Below are 24,005 nucleotides of genomic sequence, written 5' to 3'. Positions count from 1 at the left end.
TATCGTTAGCTCTGGGCTTAAAGCTACGTTTGGCTACCTAGCTGAAACATTCCCCACTGAAATAAAGTAATTAACATTAGCTAACATAGCTAACATAAGCTTAAATATTCCCCACTGAAATAAAGTAGTTAACATTAGCTAACCAAGCTAATATTAGCTAAAACATTCCCCACTGAAATAAAGTAGTTAACATAAGCTAACCTAGCTAACTAGCTAGCTAACAACGTTATTTCACAGTGGGACATCTGCCAGTTTAAACTATATCTTGCTAGCTACCATTATCTGTTGCTCACCACTTAGTAAGTGGTGCTCACCACTGACACTCTGGTGCTCACCACTTAGTATGTGGTGCTCATCATGTAGTATGTGGTGCTCACCACTTTTTACGTTAAAACAAAAAAATACACCACATCCCTTCAGGTGCTCTGTACATTTTAAGTTTTCCTAGCACAAAAACTGATTTTATTTGTTGGTAGGTAGATACAGTGTTTAAGGTAATTTTTTTGTTCCTACCATTTCCACTGCCAAACCTCTATTATTTGATTGGACCAAGAAAAATACAGTTTGACCTCTAAGAATATGGAACCTTTTACTTAATCAAGAAAATTCATATGGTTTCTCACTGTTTAGCAGTTTTAGGTTTGTTGATAGTCTTTAAGCAGGCGAACTCTTTCCACTGACTGCCTTGTTGCAGTAGGCAGGTGTACTCTGTGCCTGTGTGAATCAAGCAGCTTTAGATAAAGGCAATAAAAAGGAACTCTAATTCACTTTTATGACGGGCATGTTGGGAGCTTCTGTGCAAAGGAAATGAGACAACAGGAATTGACAATAACGCGGCGCTCGCTGTAAATGTCAGCCGAGGAAAGTGTTTAAGATCGCTTTCTGTTGCTGAGGTTCTTAATAGCCCTCCTCAGAATATTCAGAGAAGAAAAAAAAATAACAGCAAGGAAAATCACACCATCTACACAACTTTTATTGAACGAGGCACCAAAAATAGACAAGTCAATATCATGTTTCGCTTTGGGTTTGGAGGGTCGATGCAAAATTGGGAGTGAAAAAGGAGGTGTGAGTGGTGGGAGGGGACGGGGGTCGAAAGCTTCAAAGGATGAAGTCACTGCTGGAATCTGTGCTGGGCCGAAATCAACAATAAAAGGCCACGATGACAAACCCATCCACTCGAAACCAATAACGTCTACCTTCAAACCTGAAAAATATAGAAACACCCACACGATTCAAAAACTCCATTTACAACACGTCTATTTCCACTTGAATTAAGGTATCATGGATAATGCCTACACACACACACACACACATGCAGTAGGGAAGAAACGGGTCGCTCACGCAGGCCTACCTCGTGATGGACGAAAGGACAGGCATCAAGTTCAATGGATAGGCACTTCATATTTCATTAATTCTGAACACAAGTGCAAGAAGCTTTAATCTCGTCCACAGAAACATGGATATTGAAATGAATATCAATCCGACACCCCCGCTTTCAGCTCTTTTTTCACTTCCAGCGTGAGCCGGCCCTCCTTTCAGCCTTTTAATCTGAGGGATTTCTGCCAATCAAAAGTCATAAAGTCGTTCCCCTTCCTGTGTAATTGCACTTTCCCCTGTTCACGAGAAGAAAAGGGGAGCCTCGGCTCTTTTAACAGAGCTAATAGGAAATCTAATACCTGCAATTTGACTGCTTTAAACGAGCACCCAAAATAGAGCTGGAAATACATAACCCAGCCCATCTATGTACTAGGAAACATTTCAAGCGGAGAGCGCAGGAAATGGGTTTAAAATGGACCCTGCGTGGTGTACTTAAGAGAGCATGGGTAAGCAAGGAGGGTGACTAATTCACTCACTTTCCCTACATTTATGCTTTCCGTTATTTTGACATGGTGCCCAAGCACTCCTGATTAGTTCTTGGTAGCGCAAGAAATAGTTCCTTCTAAAGGTTCAACTATAGTTCTTGCTTCAAAAGTGCAGTTCCAGGAAGAGTCATTGATTGGTACAAATCTCTAATTATGTGGGTGAGGTTTTGTACTCTTTAAGAAGATTCTTTCTGTGCTTCAAATTTACAAAAAAATAAAAAACAACCAACAAACCAAAAAAACAAACAAAAAAAATAAACATTGAAAAACCCACTGAAAATTTCATCAGGGGTCCAAAAGTAGTTATTCTACTGTTCTTCTTACTCCAAACTCAAAACTAATTTTAAACAGTGAGTGCATTTACATGCTTGTAAACTCAAGTTTACAAGAGTTGGTCAATAATTAGATTCTTCTTTGCAACCAGACTTTATGTTGCAGATTTTTTAATCTACATCAGCTAGAAGATAATTACTTAAATGCTTACGTTTCAGCAATGCTTGTTAACACTGCTCGCTTATTTCCAGTACCAAGGTCTGTTTTCATGCATGTACAGACTCTGAAAATCCCAGAATGCACCGAAAAATACGATTCCTAAAATTTGGGGAAAATCGGGGAATGCTGTTTACACAACTACTTGAGTTATACGATAAATGAAAGCACTGGAACAAGTTCTCAAATGCATTTCACTCATGTTTCAACCAATCACCAGCTTCCAGCCCCCTGCCTTCTACATACAGCAGGATCTGCAAGGGTCCAGATGTTATAGACCTGGGCTAAAAATGGGGTTTTAGCCAGAGATTTAAATTGACTTTACTTGTTATCCATCATATTGTTTACCGAGATAAAAATATTTTATTATTGCACACATGCCACTAGACTCTAGAGTAATCTGATCATAATCTCATTGTGAAATGCTTGTAAACACTCTCACTGTTTTATGTAACGTCCAATAAGGGTTCTTTATCTCGTACCAATAGTGGAACCTGATCTCTAAAGCATTCGCACAGTAACAATAGAGATGCTGAAGGGATCATGTTTCAATCGTGTTTTTACTTTTGGTTTTCCTTTTCCCAGCTTTTTTTTTTCCAGTTCTTTATTATATCCTATCATATTACTTCACTTTTTTATGAGCTACAAAAAGCCAAAATCATTAGGCAATGTTAAGAAAATCCTGATGTATTAACCAAAGCAAACAAAGTGCACAACCGACTTGCCATTCACTCTTGACAGGCCACAAAGTCTGTTAGCTTCCCTCTGTGCTCTACTGTTGAGACATTCAAACGCTAATTTCATTAGAGAGCTCTCAAGGCTCTCAGTGAAGACTCTTTCTGAATCAATGAGAAATAAGTGGCCCTACAAGGAGCCTTGGCCATTTTCAGCCCATTATACCAATGTTCTTATGATGTTATGAAGTAGAAAACTGGCTACACTGTAAATATGTAGTTTTTGGCAAGGAAAACTGGCCGTATAAAACACTAATACAAATGTTTACTTTACTGAACACAGTTTTAACCAATAGCCGTTGAGTTGCTGCTATATAATATATTCATCATCTGATCAGACCAGAAAAAAAAACAGATCTGTACAGATACGCCTCAGCTATACACACAAATTTCTACAAACATGCCAAGACATTGTGCAAATACTCAAGTATAGGTCCATTGAAGTACCAACATAGAAATGTACACCATGGGTAGCTCAGTATTTACAGCAACAGTCTGCTCCGGCTGAGGGTTTTCATTCAAACCAAGCAGCACCTTGCATGGTTGGAACGAAAGCTTGCAATCAGGCTGGTCTTTTGGGGATAAGTGGTGACCCCTGTTGTCAACAAGTCATATTTAACCCAGACAGCAGTAATCACTTGAGACTTTTACATTTGGGCCAGGATCTGGCCCAGATTTAAAGAGCCAGGCTGATGCAACTCAGGGCTTCGGTTTAAATCTAGGTCCAATCCTGGCCCAAATGCTCAACTCAGATCTGCAACCCCAGTTGCTGAGTATAATACTGTACGTCAATCGGGTGCACCGCATGGGTCAACACCCTGGTTGCTAAGTATAATACGTCAATCGGGCTGCAACACATGGGTCAACACCCCGGTTGCTGAGTATAATACGTCAATCATGCTGCACCACATGGGTCAACACCCCGGTCGCTCAGTATTATACGTAAATCGGGTGCACCACATGGGTCAACACCATGGTTGTCAACTATAATACAGCAATCGGGCCATGCCGCTTGTGTCATCATCCAGGTTACAGTGTATATGCAGAGTCTCAGGACAAATCTTTATGCTATCTGGGAAAGGTGTACAACCTGTAAAGTCTCGCATTGGTCGATATGTGTATTTTCATCATAAGGCTGAAGGGTGATTTCATCCCATAAAAATGCTCGGCTGAAATAGTCAGAATTAGAATAATCAACAAAGAACAGAAACCCTAAAAGCTGGAACAATTCAATGCCACGATCACTCACATGCTCCAGTGATAAAGTCTAAGAAGAGGCTCACAGGGCAAGGCTGGCAGTATGGTGATACCAAAAATACAGTCTTGTTTACGCACGCAAGTTCAGCATTTCAGCCCAGGGATGAAGCATGCATTTGGATCTGTTGTTACAGCACTTCAAAGCCTCTTTGTACATGTGCAGGGTACAGAGCCGCTGCACCAGCTGTACAGACGTGTCTTCGGATGTGAGTATCCATAGTGATCCAGAGGAGCTCCTTTTACACACAAACCCAACGTCTAACGTAGACCATAAAAAGGGGGAACTCACGCAAACACACACACTTATAAAAGCACACTTACTGTTACAGCCTCTATTTACAAAGGTATTCAAACATTGATACACACCCTGTACATTCACGCAAAGACATCCACCCACTGAAGCTTTCCTGCTAACACAATCTCTGTCCGCAAACTGGAAAGGTGACCTCTTGCAGCAGGAAGGAAATAAGGAAAGTAAACAACTTTGTTTACCCAGGGTCAAGCCTACTGTAGTACAACTTTCTGCAAAGTTCCATAACTTCAACATGTGGTTGGGATCTGAAGAGCAATGGTTGAATTCCCATTTATGTTTAGGAACAACCAGGAGATAGGGCACTGAAACTGGGAGGAGGCTGGGGTGCCAACTTGGATGCCAAATCCTTCATATATGATGTTATATGAACCAGTTACTTGAGTAACTTAAACCTATACTCATTTCCTCTCCATTTTATCATGTACAACTACAACAAGTACATAAAGTAGAGCTGTGCTTTATAGCTGTGCACAATTTGCCAGCCTCCATACCTGTCCACTAAGGCAATGTTAAGACTGCCAGTTCAAATCAAATTTTTGGCATATGTAGACTGCATCCAGATTGACATTTCTTAGTCTGGATTGCCATGAAATATTAAATTTTAGGAATTCTGAACTTTTAAAGATGGTTTGAAATGTTATTACAATCGGATTTGTACAGATTCTTCTCAGTCAGGAGGCTATGGATCCTCAAAAAGGACTTTAAATCTTAAGTCTTTAACGTCATTCACAACACAACAAACCACAACCTCATCAAATCCAGAGTGACAGAAGTGATGAAAGTCTAAGAAAAGCACCAAATGTCACGACACAAATCTGATCTGATCACATTCAAACAACAGTGTGGGCAGTCATCTAAACATATCTGATTTGAGAAATAAATTTGATTTGCCTGCAGTTTAAACACTGCCTTACATGCCACTACCACATGTAATCAATTCCATTGTTGGAGGGCTGTTGGATGGTCCCTGTTCAAATTCAGGTTGATTTAGGTGTGTCTGAGTGAGCTACGAACTCTGAACTATGCTGGAACTGGAATCTTCGGGACAGGAATTAAAGAACTTCACACTCCCATGTCTCTTTTGCGCTGCTAAGAATGTTCAAATACCCAAATAAAAATAATAATCACAAATAACAGTCACTGAAGGTCACATGGTCATCTTTGTCCTTTGATGGTTGGTGTAGAAGTTGGGCTGATAAACTACACAGCATCATATATGTATACAGTCAATAGCTGTATACCTACAAAGTGCACCTACTGCATGTGGCACGTTGCAACTGCTCCCTGAGCAGAGCAGGTACTAGGTAGGGGTAGCATATACATACATAGGAAGTTACACAGGAGAAAAGAGTTTCGAGTGCGGTCTTGCACCCAAATGTCTGACATTTCATAACTCCACTCGTGTCGGAAAAGCTGGTGCGTGCTAGAATCCTGTAAGCAGCTCCTTCAGGGGCACCTCTCGCTCCCCAAGCAATGTGTCCCTCTTCAGGCTAGTGCCCTTGTTCACCACCTTCATCTTGATGGCCAGGTCCTTCACCTGAGAGGCCGGCAGGGAGTCGAAGAAGAAGTCTTCGTTGAAGACGGGGTTGCGACTGTTCTTGATAATGTTGCTTCTCTGCTTCTGCAGCTTGCCTGGGTTCAGGTAGAGCGCTACACAGCAGTTGATGCTCTTGACGTCCACTTGCTTGTCGTAGAGGTCTTCAGCAGCCAGCACACGCACCCGCAGACGTGCTGCCTCTGTGTCGTAGTCCGTGCAAAGGCGAAGCGTGCCCCCCTTGTGCAGGACCACTGTGTGCTGGGTGAGACGCTCTGTGTTTCCACCCCCTGCCCTGCGGCCACCTGCGGCTGGTGAAGGAGGGCAGCGGAAACGCCTCTGGATGTTGGGGCTGGTCTCCACTGAGCTGCACTCATCTGTGGACAAGGATGAATGGCGGGCAAATGAGCGCTTTGCCCGGGACACCTTTGCTTGTGTCTCGTGGGTGAACATCTTAAGCAGAGAGGCCGAGCGCGACAGCAATGGCGAGTTGAAAGGTGAAGATTCGGCCGAGGAACAGGTGTCACTCTCGCCTCCGCTGAAGTAGCGATAAGGGTTGGGGTGCGAGCCACTGCAGTTGCTTGGGTCAAGGCGATTTCCTGATTGTGTCTTGCGCTGGGTGTTGGGTGAGGTCAAGGGGCTGGTGGGGTCACTGTGGAAGAGGGACTCTTTGCGGCGAGTGTGAGGGCTTTCCATGAGCGTAGCAAACCCATACGAGGTCTGTGCTTTTGGAACATAGGGCAGGGACATAGCCGTCTGGGACTGTGGGTCAGCGTTGGTGGTGAGGTCGCCCACTTCTCCTACGGCCAAGTCATCGGCGCTCTCGATCTGGATGATGTGTCGGTTGGCAGCCTTGAGCAAGTTCTTTGTGTCTCCGGCCAGCTTGCAGATGAGCCGAGGGCTGCGTGAACCACTCTGGGGCGTCTTACGGCAGATGGTCTGTTCAGAGGTGGATGAGTGGAGCCCATTTTTTGGCTTCATCTCTGGTGTGTCAGCCTCTGGGGGGCAGCACACAAGCTTTGGAGGGATGAAGAAGTCAGGGATCTTGTCGGGTGTGAGCACATTGCTGTGGGTGGGCCCTCTGGGTTGCTTGTCTGCTGACTCAGCCCCTCTGAGCACATTGCCCTCCACGGAGCCACGGATCTTCTCCAGAAGCCACATAACTGTTGGCTAGTAGGATGGACGGTGGGGGGAGACAAAACCTGCGTATGAAAGAAAAGTGAAGTTTAGCTACTGATCAATTAGATCAAACCTGCTTTGGTGAGTTTAGAGAAGTGGTTGACATTTGTTGTCCTGGAATATCCCTGTCTTAAATGGTTTTGTACTTTTACAAAAGGGTTAATTCTAAAAAAAAGTCTTACTAAACCCTGTTAACATGCTTTCTGTTAAATTTTAACTTGATTAGACCAGGGAAAATCATAGAATATGCATGCCAGGGGTACTTCATGTACTACAAGGGTTGGAATAACTTCATAGATCAGGCATGGGCATCTGAGTCCAGCTAGGTTTTAAAGACCTCCAGGACAGGAATCGCCCACTCCTGGTGCAGAGTATTACCACCTAAAGGTGACTCTGGCACAGTGTCATGTACTGAAAGTCAAAAAATGCAGCCAGAGAGCAGTGAATAGCTCATATCCTTAATCAAAAATCACTTCTGCTTGCCTGCACCTCTTTGTTAAGCAGTCAAACCTGGAACCTTTAAAATCTGATCAATTCTCTGTGATTTCTGACAACCGCTCTGATGCAATTCACTGAAATATCATAGGCACTTGTTGCAATGTGTCTACGTCTTAACTTAATCTGACATTAACAAAGGGACATTGTGAAGAACATAATCCTCCTGGCTGACAAAAAAATAGGCTGACATCTTCAGTGATTGTAACCTACCTACCTGCATGTATGAAGCATGCATGCACATTTATGATGTCTATTGAATGTTATTTTACTAAAAAATAACATATTTTATAATGAATTTATTGGTAGACTCAGAACAATAGTGATAGAGTATAGAGTGTTCTGATCTGTCTATACAGAACTGATATTTTCACATTCTCCTCCTCCACAGTCTGGATTTCAAAACCTGCCCTGGGTTTCTTGAAAATGGCCTTTTCTTTATTGTAAGCATTTTCTACATGGTTTATAATGCACTGTGCTCAGAAAAGATTACACATTATTTCTCTTTACTTTTCATCATAGTAATGTATTTTCAATGTCCAGGGCTCACCCAGAGGTTCAGTATATATGCAGATGCCAGCGTAAGCCACAGTCTCTTCGTACACTCTTAAAGGAAAATGTGCTACAAAGGGTTTTTGGAGTGATGCCACAGAAGAACCAGCTGTTTAAACATACTGTAGGTGTTTGTAATAGAGATGTGTGAGAGTACAGAGAATGTTTTTAGGCCTTTTTCAATCTTTAAGGAACCCAACATGGTTCTTCTGTGGCATCACCAGAAGAACCTTTTTATTTTAGTGTCCTATTAACAACAAACAGCTGGTCTAAGATTCACATACAATCTGAATTTTGCTGTCTCATGAAAACCTGCCAGCTTTACAGTAGATAGAAAAAAAACATCTTGATTTTCAGTGAAAGTTAATGTTAAAGTATTTGGGAGCACTATTGATCACTTCTCCATTAACAAAATGTTAAGAATAGCTGTCAGATTCGAACAAAGTCCAAAAGTGAAACCAGAAAAAAATAATTGGAATTTTTTGCACGAAAGTGACAATAAGATAAAAACCTTCAAGGCAAATTAGGTTCATTTAAAAAGATGTGAAAACATGCAAAAAGAGATAAGAGGTTTTTTTCATGCCCATCCCTTCTATGGCAACATTATATGTGAAGGAAAAATCCTCTAAACCTACAGTGGAAGCCTAAGGAAAAGGATTATTTCCAAGCCATTTTGGAACATTTTTATTGGACCATTCATCAAGACATTTGGACACAATGTAAAGACAACTGAAAGATTCACATTATGTCCAAAAGTGAAAACTAGAATAAATAGAGACATAAGGTTTTTGCTTAAGAATTATGAAAAAACAGAATCCAAGAAATTCTGGGGCATTTCTACTGGTCATCATGAAATTTGGACACAATATAAAATAACATCTATTATATCCAAAGTTATGTCCAAAATTGAAAACCAGAAAAATATACAAGGTTTTTGAGTGAAAGTGACAAAATATACAGCTCTGAAAAAAAAAAAAGACCACCTCAGTTTCTGACTACACCTTGGCTTTTTCTTCTCCACCAGTCTTACACACTGCTTTGATAACATTATGCCACTTCTGGTGCAACAATTCAAGCTGTTAAGTTTGGTTTGATGGCTTGTGATCATCCATCTTCCTCTTGATTATATTCCAGAGGTTTTCAATTTGATAAAATCAAAGAAACTCATCATCAAAATTTTTAAGTCGTCTCTTTTTCCCAGAGCTGTACATACATTTTAAATCACCAGTTTACAACAATAACAAACAAACAAAAAGAGTTGGCATCATACACTAGTGTAACTAGTGACTAGTTAAAACGAGAATAAATATTTTGAAGCATTTTTATTGGTCCATTCATCGTGAAATTTGGACACATTATAAGACCACTGAGATTTTAAATTCTGTTTAAAAGTAATTAAAGTGCAATATGAATGTCACTTTTATGTAAAAATCTAGTGTGGCAACTTTATATGATAGGAAAATGTTAAAATGAATATAATATAAAAGGGTTTTATTTCCAGTAACTTAGTAGCATTTAAATATAAAAGAAACTGCCACATTCAAACTATGTCTAAAAATTTTAATCTGCAAAAATCTATATGTGCCAAATAAAAGGGGTCGATATGTTTTAATTTCAACCGCCTTTTGTTTTAAAACAAAACGAGACAAAACGAGTTAAGATCAACTAGCAACTAGTGACTATCTAAAAGAAAGAAAAGATAAATGTTAAAAAAAGTGAAAGGCAATAAAATACAGTAGTAACAGTTTAAGATTGAGTACAGCCTCGTATCAGAGTAAACCTGAGCTTTTATCACCAAATAACAGATAACAGAATAACAACAACAGAAGCATCTGTTACAGAACATCCTCCACTCAGACACACAGGCACCTGTTGATCAGCAGCAGAAGCAGCAGCAGCAGCAACAGCAGCTTCGCGCGCTCTCAGTGATGAAGTGTAGCCGGTCCGGGCGCTGCGGAGCGCGGCAGACCTCAGCTCTCCGCCCGCTCTCCTCTCCACGCGCTGGAGCTCCGCGGCTCTGCTCCTCACACTCACTCTCCGCTTACTCTCCGGACCGGGGCAGAGACTCAGTGCGGGGAGAGAGCGCCTCTTCCCGGCTTTTATCTCAGACACCCCCCACCACCCCCCACCACCCAGCACACAACCGTGTTTACTTAACTCAGCCAATAGCAGAGCGCGCTGACTCCGCGCGCGCGTCTCCAGAAGGAGCGCGTGGCTATGGATCTGAGTGAAGCATTATTCCCAGCATGAACTGGACTTTATTCTAACGACACTAAACGACTTTAAACCTCCTGTTATGTTCATTTGTCAGAAACAGCAATGGTGTTCCTTTTGTGAATTTGACCCGCTGCATGTTTAATTATCCAAAAGATGTCTGAAACAAACAAAAAATAATAATTACTAATTCCATTGCTAATTACTCTATTAATATTTAGTGCAATGGTGTTTCTTACCTCTAACAGGTAGTGGTTCAATTAGGATAATTCACTCGTAAAAAAAGTGTTTTTTAATGTTTTACTACTTTATAACTTTTAAAAGACCAACATATAAAACACAATAGTTTTACATAACATTGAAACATAACATTTAAACATGCAATTTAGTTTTAGTTTTAGTTTTTGCAGGGGGGTAGTTGTAAATATGTGAGATGAACCATTTTAATACTATATGCTGATTACTGTAATTAAGGCGTTTAAAAGAAGTTTTAAACTGAAAAAATATCTTTAACTGTTTTTCTTAGATCTTCAAACTTTAAAACGGTTCAGTTTGACCTGTAACATAACAGGAGGGTTAAAAAGACTATAAAAAATACTTTAAATAAACTAAATCTGACACACTCTCATATCTAAAGACTAGTCACAGACTTTTTACTCACAGAATAAGATTTTGCAATGACTGGGGATCTTGCAGGTTTACTATTTGCAAGACTGCAACTGGATTACGAATATAATAACATGTATTTAACTATTTAAAACATGTACTGGCCAAACTTAAGGCAGCTTTACTTAAATTTTCTTAAGATTTCTAAGCTGAATATATTTACAAAACTCATGTGACATGTAAAATGCATGTTTAAAAGCAAGTCCACTAATTCCTTCAATTTTCTCACAAGAAAGTCTTTATTTTAAAGAAATGGTTGACTGCATGTTCAAAAATTATATTATGACATAAAACACTATTACTATTTATGACATAAAACACTCCTGTTAATGGCACTCAATCCTGTTTCTGGAACTCACTCCTGTTATTTTTTATGTTTGAGTAACAGGAATGAAAGTAACACATTCTAGTTATTTTCCCAAAATTTGTAGTTTAAAAATAAACAAATAAGATCTAAGAATTAATTTAGGCAACAGGAATGTGTGTTAAGATTGATCTCCCTAGTCAAAGTTATAATAAGATAAATAAAGATAAATTAAAGAAACACCATTTTCGTCTACTGAATGAGAACCTCAGACAGTACACAGCAGGAATAGCCTGCAGACTTCTTCTGATGGAGGGATCTGTGGTAAGTCAGCAGATGAGGGAGATATAAGTATTTTAAAATAATGAATTTAGCAGTTTAGCATTAACTAGCTTGTTTGTGATGATTCCACCGGTGTTTGCTGGATACAAATAACTTCTTTAGTGTATAAATCTCACAATTTACAATAAATTATGTTATGAATATATTTCGTTCTTATCCACTGGTTCCCTCATGAATTGCTAGATTTACTTGCTGTATTAGAGCAGCAAAATCAGCCGTTAACAGTGTTGGACACTAGCGCTTGGTTCCCCAGCCCTGGTCTACAGTAAACAGCATCATTAAGAGTGCACTCTGTGTACTTTCTCCACTGGAGAAGACCAGAGACAGACAGAAAGTGTCTGTTTTGTGCTGATCAGTGATGTCTTGCATGAGAATCGTTAAACAGTTCAGGACTAAGGAGCGAGAAAAAAAGAAGAAGAAGAAAAAAAAAGCAGAAACAGAAACAAACGCTGAGCTATGGAGTTGATTCGCTGCTCTGGTTTCCCTGGAAACTTGGCGCGAGCGATGCTAACACACTTATTACACTTTTAGCAGTGACGAATGGCCGCAAGTGTAACCTAAGTGGTGGAGTGAAAAAAATAGGCGTTTAAATTAATGGCAGGACATTTAGGGGCTCTTTGGAGAAACAGGAAAAAGCAGATCCAGGGGATTCGAGCACGTGATGGAGGCTAGCCTGATTTGAGCTCTTTGGGAAAGATAAAAAAGAAGAAGAACAACAACAATGAAAGAAAAAACAACATACAGATATCGCCCACATATACTCGATCAGGGCAATAAATGATGAGAGAAATCACAGAGGCTTGGAATGAAAATAACACAGCTTATATTTGTGGCCCACACACAGACTGATACTTGATCCAGAGCATTCCGCCTGCAGTACAATAAAAGACACCAGATTTTATTAGACAATTACTCTATGTTTATTACAGCTTCCTCAGTTACCTGGTTGTGTTATTATTGTTCTCTCTTTTTTACTCTCTCTCTCTCTCTCCCTCTCTCTCTCTCTCGGTGATCACATTAACCCAGCAGAAAAGAGAGTGCTCTCATCTGTTGCTATGGGCTTAACATTAAAACGCAATTAACTAATTGCCTGGAGAGGAGTGTGGCATACTGCGTGGAGGTGCAGTGATGAGCACATCTATTCTAATTTCCCCAGGCTATCTCTATCAGACTGTTAAACACAGCCAAACATCTTCACCACATACACTGTGTGACACCTGCTCGTCCACTGTTGCGTCTGATGTCAAAGGTGCAGACAGGACAGTTGTCCTTTGTTTGCTGCTGTTTCAACAGCCTTAATGAATTCACACATTTTGGCAAGACTATGATATAATACTATTTAATTCTAATTTAACGCTTTATATTATCAATGATTGATATTAAATGTACAATGGATTTATAATGAATTAATACATTATTTTCTACTTCTATTACTATATGATGAAAACTATTCTTGTTTCAGATTCGGAAAATTCCAGTCTCGTTCTTGACTCAGACTCGACTACTAAAAGTCTTGTTCTTGACTCAGATTTAATATGTCCTGCTCTTGGTCTTGACTCTGACTCAGTGAGTCATGAATCTTGGTCTTGACCCGATTCGAATGCAAAAAGTCTTGGTTTAAACTCAAACTCAATGTGTCCTGCTCTTGGTCTTGACTCCAACTCAGTGTGTCCTGGGTCTTGGTCTTGACTGAGATATGAATACTAAAAGTCCTCATCTTGGCTCCGACTCAGTGTGTCCTGGGTCTTGGTCTTGACTTGCATTCGAACATTAAAAGTTCCTGGTCTTGACTCAGATTCAATGTGCCCTGCTCTTGGTCTTGTCTCCGACTTAATGTGTCCTGGGTCTTGGTCTTGACTCGGATATGAATACTAAAAGTCTTGGTCTAGACTCATACTCAATGAGTCCTGCTCTTGGTCACAACTCTGACTTAGTATTTCCTGGATCTTGGTCTTGACTCGGATTCGAATTCTATAGTCTTGGCCTTGATTTAGATTCAGTGTATCCTGTTCTTGGTCTTGACTCTGACTCAGTATATCATAAGACTTGGCCTTGACTCAGATTCGAATACTGTAGTCTTGGTCTTGATTCACATTCAGGGTTTCCTTTTCTTGTTCTTGTCTCTGACTCAGTTTGTCCTGGATCTTAGTCTTGACTTGGATTCAAGTACTATAGTCTTGTTCTTGACTCCGATTCAGTGTGTCCTATATCTAGGTCTTGATTTGGATTCGAATACCAAAAGTCTTGGTCTAAACTCAGACTCAATATGTTCTGCTCTTGGTCTTGACTCTGACTTAGTGTGTCCTGGGTCTTGGTCTTGACTCAGATTTAAATACTAAAAGTCTTAGTGTTGATTCAGACTCAATGTATCCTGCTCTTGATCTTGACTCTGACTTAATGTATCCCAGTCTTAAGTTTACTACTTTAACTACTAAAATCTTAGCCTTGACCCAGAATCAATGGGTCTGTATCCTAGACAAGGATTAAACCAAGTTAAACCAAGACTATATTTTTCTTTCAATGGAAAATCTCCATTTGAAATGCTTTGTAGTTAAAGACTAGGCTTAATCCCAGTCTGGAAAACTGCTCCAATATGTCGTGTTCTTGTGCTTGACTTGGACTCAATGTGTCCCACTTGTGGAGAAGTTCTGAATCACAACCACCAGTCCAGCTCTTCCCTAAGGTACTGGATGGAACTCTACAGGGGCGTAGCAGCAAATTCTGGGCCCTGTACACCCTCTATATTAATGGGCCCCTATCCATGCCAGTAAACAAAGGAAAGTGAGTGAAAAAAAATTCAGGATTTTCATGGGCCCCTCTCCCTACTCGGGCCCTGGGTAGTCAGGTCCACTTTTCCCCCCACTACCACGCCCATGGAACTCTATCACTCCAGATAAAACAATTCCACAGCACCTAGTGAGAAACATCAAAACTCTCAATTCCTGCAGAGTTTTGTGCTTGTACAGCTAATTCAACTTATTCACTCTAAGATGGAATCCTGTCCTCCCTTCCTCAGCTCTGGTGTAAGGTAAACAGTTCAGAGTTAGCCATCATTAATAGTGGACACCCTGTTCCTGAAGATAAGTGTGGCATATTGCATGGAGGTGCTTTGATGAGCCCATTTATTTCTAATTTCCCCAGACCTCCACAGCCCAGTTCCTCTAGTCAATGCTCGTCATTGGGCATTGTGACATTATGTTCATGTGCAGCTGTTCTCGAACACCCTGTCCTAGTGACAATGCTTTTCAATGGAGATTATACAAGCTGTGCCACTAAATGCCTGTGTTAGCAATTTGTGCACCTTAAATTGGCTGTATTCACTAATTAGATGGGATAATGTAGCACATAGAGTCTTTGTACATGCTCTCTCATTGTCACTCTAAATAAGTCAGTTAGGTGTGGGCAAACCCCCAATGGTGCACAGGTTTTATTAAAATCAGCCTGGAAGTTGGTTTACTTTCTGTTTTTACAGCTTCAATAAAACAAAAAAAACAAAAAACATTGGGGAGCTGCATTGGCGAAGTTCCAAATATCAAATACAGTCATCATTTGAATTCACATGAACATTTCCTAACCTTTCTTTATTCTTAATGCAGTATTACCATTTACATGCAGCTTAATGTAGCTATAAATGTAGCTCTAACAAAACGACTGGAGAGACAATGTGAGAAGAACAATGAAGTACTTAAAGATATTTCAATATTAAAACATAGTAATGAGTTTGGTCTCTTTGGTGTGGTGTTGGCCCAGGTCTTGTTGCATCTGAACCCAAGCAGATTTTGCTGTAATTTGAAAGGCAGGGGATGGAGCTTTTTTCCCCGTTGGAGACTTGCAGGACCATTCTGGAGGTGCTGTTTAGGAAGAAATGGAAATACTGCATCTGAAAGCAAAAAAAAGAGAGTTTAAGTCACATTCTGCAAAAGGAAGGTGGAAGCTGATGATTGGTTGGAAGTCTCTTGTTTAAACTTTCACTAAAGCTTTAATTTCCACTTCATGTAGTGGTCCTCAAGAGCTGGAATCCAGGAACTGAAGCAGCCTGATGAGCCAAATTAAGAGTCTTTTTTAAAGCAGGAACAGAGAGTGCAGTTCTCTCAGGATCAAGGAAAGAACAACTCTGATCATAGAGACTGGAGTAGCCTGAAGTACTGGAACCAGAATACTTCTGGGAGATGCGACTGGAGCAGTCCAAAGTACTGGAACCAGAATACTCCTGGAAGATGCAGCCTGAAGAACCTGTCCATCCAAGGAGCTATAACAACAGCCAACCGGGGTGAAGCAACTCTGGGAGCCACCATAATTGATGTGGAATCTCTGTACCAGCACTCTCCAGAAACCTAGGTGGAGGCAGCAGTCTATTTGTTGACCAAAAAAGGGGGGTCATAGTCAGAAGAAGGAGCCTTGAGAGCCTTGATCAGGACTGCAGACCCAGGAATTATAGACTGGACGAGGGATTTGGAGGACTCTGAGGCCTTGGTTCTGGAGTAGGTGTCAAACTAGGCTTCCTTTAACGCCTTTGCACCAAAAGAACTCTGGTTACTGAACCATTTCTGTTCAGGCTTAGTGGAATCGCAATGCTTTCAGTAAAGCAGCCTCCATTTGCTCCAGTTTTATTGGAAACCTCAAAATATAACATCATATATCATCAACAGAGGGCCTTTCACAGCAGTGGTGCTCCTGTACAAACAGACATGGCCACAGATGTCGTTATGGTTCGTGCTGAAGAACCTAGTATTCTTTGGTTTCCGCTGCAAGTAATCGTTCCTGGATCCGGAACCTACTTTTGTTGGTGGAAACACAGCAAACTGGTTCAAAATTACGTTTGTAAACCAGTACAATTCCAGTTCCACAGCGGGGTTACTGTGGCAGCAGGTTCTAATTCCAGCCAAGCAAAAGCTCATGACTAAACCAGTGAAATCAGACCCAGTGTTGAGAGGTTTGACACCTCTGTTCTAAATCCAACAAAGTCCAATCCACCAGCACCTGCATTATCAGATTAAACAACCCTTCCAAAGTGGTCCAGATATCATACTTACTCCCCTGTCAAATACTCTCCACCAGTTATATTTAATGTAGTATCATCAGGGATGATCTGGTGGTGCACATGGCCCGGGGTCGCCCCTTTGATGTTTCCTTTTGACTGAAGGACAATATAAAGGGTGACTGATAAACTGTGCAGCAACAGATGGGCTACAGAGTCCTATATGATCAGTGTTTCTGATAAAAATGCCCACTGAATATAGGTACAAAAGAATTTTTATTTATCTACATGACATTGTTTTTCTACACAACAACAACTGGATAGTTGAAATTTCAGTTGGAGGGTTAAACAGCTGAGAGCTGGATTTAAATTTAAGTGTTCAGTGTTCGAGTTACTTGACAGAGTTGAGTATTTTAAATTTAATTAAACTTTGCTCACTAATTTTACTTGTTTGGCTGGACAAAACAAGAATTTTGCACCATACTATTACCCAATTATTAACTCAATACAGTCGAAGCAATAATTTCCACTCACTGTGTATTAATTTACAAAGAATGTAATTTTCTAATTGGCTCCTGGTGTTGTTGGTGTGGCGCAGTGGACAACAACACTTCCTGCTAGTAAGTTACCACATCATGTGGGAGACTGGGGTTCAATTCCTGGTCTGGGTGACTGAGTTCTGTGCTACAACAATAATAGTCCTTGAGCAAGACACTACCTCTGTTAGATAAAAGTGTCAGCTAAATGCCATAAACGTAACATAAATGTAAATGTAATGTCCTGGTATCATTTATTTGCACAATAGGCATGTCCCCACCCCCAACTCACCATACGTTTGCAGTCTTGCCCACCAGGGCTACCCTCCTGTGGGTATTCAGTTATATTTTATATAATAGTTGTTGGCCTGGTGTTGTATACCAGGGGTCGGCAATAGACATCTGGCCCATGAGGTTATTTGAACTATAATGATAGATAATAAAAATAACAATAATAAATAGCCTCTCTCTGGCGAGCTTTTATTACATTTCGTTTTTGGGCTCCCTATCTTCTTATAAGAGCTTTTTTTTCGGGCTCTCCTTATAAGAGGCAGCGGTAGTATATTGGACCATGACCCTGATGACATGGGCTCGATCCTGTGTAAAGAGCTATGTGGTTATTTATTCCACCCCAACCCCCAGCTTGGAATGACTTGGAAAATATCTGGCCCGTGGCCAAACTTAATTGCCGACCCCGGTTGTAGACTATAAGAGCAAGTTACCATTTTCTGCATTGTAAAGTGTAAAAAGTGCTGGCAATACACTGAGAACGGCAAAGCAGAACCTCTGTGCTGGATTAAATTCCCTATGCAATGGAAACATAGACTTGAAATGGAAAGCAGAGATGTTTTATCCAGCATTAAGAACCAAAAACACAAGCTAAACTGGACAATTGCTAGCATTGATTTAATGTCAAAGAGTGTATAGCTATTTAAAGTATAAACTCTGTGGGACTATTTGCTGTGGACACTATCTTGTAAAAAGCTTTTTTGCTGTTGCTATTCCTAAACCAAAGTAGGGCAACATAGGCCTGGAGGTTCAGAGGAAACAGATGCAGTTAGGGCTGTCCATGTAAGATTGATTCTGTGGCCAATCAGATGAGTCACAGTCTGCCTCAGCTTTGCACTTGATGGCATTGGATGGATGGCATTTAGTAACGTGACTATTAAAAGTTGAGGCTTCCTGTAGGGTAAAGCTGTTAGGGTACAATCCACTCAACAGGTAATGGAAAGCGCAGTTTGACTGAAAGGTCATAATCAGTAGTGTTGGCTACAGTACTACGGCAGCGAGTGCCTGAAAAATGGAGCGTTTAAGTGCATATGGTGGTCGTCAAGCGAAAACCTTGAATTTCCAAAATGGTAACTTGACAAAGAAGAAAAACCTTCTTAATAATCAACTAGTGCATCTAAAAAAAAATAGACTATCTATGAAAAGTTACTTTATTTCACTAATTCAATTTCTTTCATTGTTTGACTATTATGGCTTACAGCCAATGAAAACCCAAAAATCAGTGTCTCAGAAAATTAGAATATTATAATTATATAAGACCTGATGTTACTTGTAGCAGTGTGGGCAGTGTGCCAAGTCCTGCTGGAAAATAAAATCTGCATCTTCATAAAAGTTGTCAGCAGAGGGAAACATGAAGTGCTGTAAGATTTTGTGGGAAAACAAAACTGCACTGACTTTGGACTTGATAATAAAACACAGTGGATCAACACCAGCAGATGAAATGTCTCTCCAAACAAACAATCACTGATCATCAGTAAATTTCACATTTCATTTGTAAATCAAGGGAGCAGAGTCTGCAGGAAGAGTGAAGAGAAGTTTCCACCAATCAGTGATGGTTTGGAGAGACATGTCATCTGCTGGTGTTGGTATTCATTTTCCAACAGGACTTGGCACACGGCCAAAAGTAGCAATTGGTCTTATTCAAATTTTCTGAGACATTTACAATGGGTTTTCATAATCTATATTGTATTACATATAATAATATATTTGTTTCACATTTTGAACTGAATTACTGAAATAAAGTAACTTTTCAACAATATTTACATTTTTCGAGATGCACTAGTATATTGGTCCAAACATCATGAAATTCCGCAAGAATGTAAAGAATGAATTCACATATGTCAAAATGTGTAAATGGCAACAAATGGAAGTGCAAGTTTTTTTTTTGTGGCGGCAATGCTGTGCTAATACTGTTGGTTTAGATGTGGTGCCCCTTGCATAGTTGAGGACTTGAGGGTTATTGAGTGTATCTAAACAAAAGCTACACTGACCTGTGCAGTGTGTGTGGGACCTTCTGCATTGACTGTGGAGGTGGTTTCTGCCAGCTGTTTGCCTGGACAATTCTAGCCAGATTCTGCTGGTCATGATCATTGCTACTCACTTTGTTGTTCACTGCACAGAGGACTGTGGGGAACCAAGGGCCTCGAAAATCGATCTGACCTGAACATAGGACGCATTTGTCTGTGGCTGTAAACGAAGGGTCCTTCATTTTGCAACAACCTTCTATGGAGGCTACTTCAGCTGCAGCCTAGACTTTAAAACGCAACCACTGTGTGAACATTTTGTACTAATGACCCAGAAGAACTCCAATAATGTGTGGAAATATCATCATAACCAAACATATTGTTCTTTAAACTGTAGATGTGTGGCGAGGCCAGACGCCCATGCACTGGTAATCAGAGCTAGATTAGAATGTGTGGCAGTAATGTAATAGCTGGTGTAAACAGCCGTTTAATAGTCCCTTGTGGCGTCTTCCCACATATAGCACTCAGGCAAGCCCCTCAAGCTGAGAGTCCACCAGCGAAAGAAAGAAAGCACTCACAAGTCGAAGAAAGAAAGCACTCAGAATTACAGGAATCTAGCCGCGGACAAAACCAGCCCCATCAAACACAATGAATGCGGTTAGAAATAGCTCTAGAAATGATTGCTGCCTGGTATTCCTTTAGTAGCCGACAGTCCTTCCCCTTTCATACTTGCGTCATGATCCATACAGCGCAGTTCTCAAACTACTACAGTGATCCAGCGTTACGTGAGCACCTCTTAGCTATTTTTGTTCTAGTGAAATCGATTGATTTAGATCGGCTCAGACACAGCTCTTATTTTTCTTCTGGAGGAAAGGCTGTAGGGTACATGCTGCTCTTGTAAAGTTCTAAACTCTTCACTCTAAATGAAAATGGTAACTGCATTACCATTTTAATAACCTCCAAACGTTCCTTCATTTGTACTTGAATCATTTAAATTAAGGGTGAAGAACTGAGAGCTGGAATCCAGTGCAGTTTGCTGATTTCCCTTTAACTCTCCCACTAAGGCTGGCAATTAGCAGGTGAGCTGAATCTGCTAAATCTGCTGGAGCAGAAGACCTGAACAAAACTGTGCAGGAATCCCATTCCTAAAGAACCAGAGTCCCCTAAAGACCACAGGCGAACCAATCAATTGTCTAGGGTTCTGGACTGGCCTGGGGCCCCCAAACAACAACTGGTTATGATTTGTAATTGTATGCAACAACAAACCTGGGTTGAGGAACCCTTCTCAAAATGGAACTTATCGAATGTTAAATAAATACCTTCTTGTTAATACTGGTTCGTCCCAGCCCATTCCAACAGTGGTGAAGGCTTCTCATTTTCTTCTCACCGTGTTCGTTTTGGCTTTATTGCTTTCTTACAGCAAGGGTTCAGGCAAAGAGCTGGGAAAGAGTTGGAGATGCTCCACCGTCTGTAATATTCCCCCACACCGACCTGTCACACGCACACACTCAACACACTCCCACGCTTAACATTAACCCCAGCCACCTTGGGCTGGCCGTAAAGCGGTTCGGGTATTGCAGCGCTGAACCTGAGACAGGAGAAAGGCCGAGAGGTCGGACAGAGAATTAACTCGTGTAGATGAGTAATCTACACCTGACAAAAAACGTATTACTCCAGGGACAGGTGCTCCAGCTCCTCACAAAGACTTTACACCATTTCCTCTAATGCTCTCCAGAGACGCTGCTGTCAACTCAATACAAAAGCACTCCTCAAGACTCGTCCAAGTCGTCAGATAAATTCTTTCACACACCACTCCGTGGAATTGTATCCAGAAAGGTCTAGCATCAGAACACTGGCAGAACTGAGTTAATTTCTTTGATTATATTTTTAGATGCTTATATAGAACTTATAGATACCATACTTGGTACCTGACCTGTTTTTACAAGCCAAAATACCACCCTCCTATTTTTCTTGAACCCTCCTGTTATGTTCAGGGTCAGTTTGACCCGTTTTAAAGTTTAAAGATCTAGAAACAATATTTAAATATATATGTTTTTTTAAGTATGAAGCTTCTTTTGCTTGCCTTAATTAGTTTAACCAAAATATAATATAAAAATAGTTCATCTCACATATTTGCAAAAACCACCCACTGCAAAAACAAAAACTAAAACAAACTTGCAAAAATAACAAATGTTATGTAAAACTATTGTGTTTTATATGTTGAATTTTCAAAAGTGATAAAGTAGTGAAACATTAAAAAAAGAAAAAAAAGTTTGAACATGTATTTTAGTATGAAAAATGAGTGAATTATCCTTTACCTGTTAGAGGTAAGGAACACCACTGCACTAAAAATCGATAGAATAATTAGTAATGGAGAATATATTCAAACTGCTTTTTAGGATTTTTGTATTTCGTTTTTTTGGATAATTAAACATGCACTGATTCAAACGAACCCAAAAACACCATTGCTGTTCCTGACAAATGAACACAACAGAAGGTTTAAAAAAATATGCTTTACTTTGGTCTATACTATGTCTTGGTGTGTGGTTAGTTTGCAAACAATACTGTAGCTAGTTAATTATGTTATCTAACAGATGAAAAAAACACCTATTTCTTGTGGTTTCAAAATGTCCAAAATTCACTCAGAATAATGGTACATTGTGTTGGCTATACTGTGGCAAAAACACAGTGCATCCGTCAAAAACAAAAGTGCTGTACACCTCTAGGCTGTTTTCCATGATTATATACAAATGTTATTTATTTATATACACAGTTCCAAAATTTCTACATAAGTTTTTCATCCACTGCAGCTATGGAAAGAAACTTTAGATGAGGTATGGTACCATAATCAGAAAAAGGGCTTCACCAGGAAGGACAAGCAGTGAGACAACTAATAAGCACTGAACTCTCTGAACCATTCTGATGACAAGCTTCAAACATCTGGGAGTACAAATGCTCCAGACAGTTCTGGTGGAGAATAATGAAGAGGAGTTTCCTCTGAAAACGCTGTTTAATGATTAGACCATCTGTAGGTCCAGCCATTTCCAGCCATCTGTGACAACTGATAAAACTGATCATCTTCAATTTATACAAGCTGAATATTGCTGTGGACTATGAGGTCGTATACTAAGAATATGGTATTGGGGAAATGGTTGGCGTAAGCATAGAAACAGTTCATCATTATGTAGCTAAAAAACTGTATGGATACAAAGACAATATCTGTTTATCGTAGCACATAAAAAGGTAATATAATTTAGCTATAATCTTAACAAAATAATTGAGCTGGTTGTAATGGCCCAAAACAGCCTGGTCCTCAAATAAGCCCTCAAACATTAAACTGTACGCCTACCTTTACTTGCTAAGCATTTATTGATCACAATGAAGCATATACATCTATCTCATACATACTGCAAGGATGATTGATGTTAAAAGATGAATTTGAGTCTGACCTTTCCAAATTTTCAGATTCTTCCAGTTAACTTAATAAAAAAAGATTCAGTGTCTTTGTTTGAGGCGTAAATGAGGCTCGTTTCATGTGTTTAACAGCAGATTTAACTTGATCAATGAGGCTTGGCTCACAATGTGGTTGCGTATATGCCCACTGGGGAGCCATTAACCACACTTGAACCTCTGTTTGTAGAGCTGCATCTGAAATGGAATACAGTATGTCTAAATAATGTGTGATAAATAGTTCTACACAAGAAAAAATGAGCAGACTATGTTTCTTCAGACCACCATTGGTTCCATAGAGTTGTGAATGGTATTTTAATAATAGTGATTTTCTATTGTTGCCACAAAATATGCTATCTGTTATGTTCGATGAGCTTAGAGAATATGGACAGTACCAACCAAAAGTTTGGACACACCACTTCTCATTTAATGTCTTTTTTATTTATTTTAAGTATTTTCTACAGTGTAGATCAATATTGAAGACATCAAAACTATGAAGGAAAGCATATGAATCTAAAAACCTTTAAACATGCCAAAATATGTTTTATACTTTAGATTCTTCAAAGTAGCATCTTTTGCTTTGATGCCAACTTTGCACATTCATGGCTGATTCTCTCAGTCTGCTCCATGAGGTAGAACCTGGAATGGTTCTCCAACAAGTGGCTTAAAGAGCCACTAAACCGTAAACCAGAGGTCACTAATAGGCGGACCACTGTCCGGGTCCGGACCCAAACGCTGTCCAATACGGACCCAAACCTACTGAAAAGGATTTAATTGTATACGTGCTTTGCGGCGCAGTAAACTCACAGACCAATCACGTGTGGGGTAAGATCACCAAACGCTCTCTT

General features: G+C 40.1%; 1 protein-coding gene across 1 annotated transcript; it reads right to left on the bottom strand.

Annotated features, from left to right (window-relative positions):
- Nucleotides 1-955: 955 nt before the first annotated feature.
- LOC103032407 (C2 calcium-dependent domain-containing protein 4C) lies at nucleotides 956-10,473 on the bottom strand. The gene is made up of 2 exons (XM_007258428.4): nucleotides 10,285-10,473; nucleotides 956-7,391 (listed from the first exon to the last, which is right to left on the bottom strand). Exon 2 carries the CDS (start codon nucleotides 7,348-7,350, stop codon nucleotides 6,079-6,081), a length of 1,272 nt encoding a protein of 423 aa, XP_007258490.3. The 5' UTR covers nucleotides 7,351-7,391; nucleotides 10,285-10,473; the 3' UTR covers nucleotides 956-6,078.
- Nucleotides 10,474-24,005: the final 13,532 nt, after the last annotated feature.

The sequence above is a fragment of the Astyanax mexicanus genome, chromosome 4 (assembly GCF_023375975.1).
Source record: "Astyanax mexicanus isolate ESR-SI-001 chromosome 4, AstMex3_surface, whole genome shotgun sequence".
NCBI lineage: Eukaryota > Metazoa > Chordata > Actinopteri > Characiformes > Acestrorhamphidae > Astyanax > Astyanax mexicanus.
The sequence above is the reverse complement of the archived record's forward strand: the minus strand, read 5'-3'. Positions and strand labels throughout refer to the sequence as shown.

What these genes read in the sequence shown, in the direction of transcription:
- LOC103032407 (XM_007258428.4), bottom strand. Translation starts at nt 7,350, where the DNA reads ATGTGGCTTCTGGAGAAGATCCGTGGCTCCGTGGAGGGCAATGTGCTC.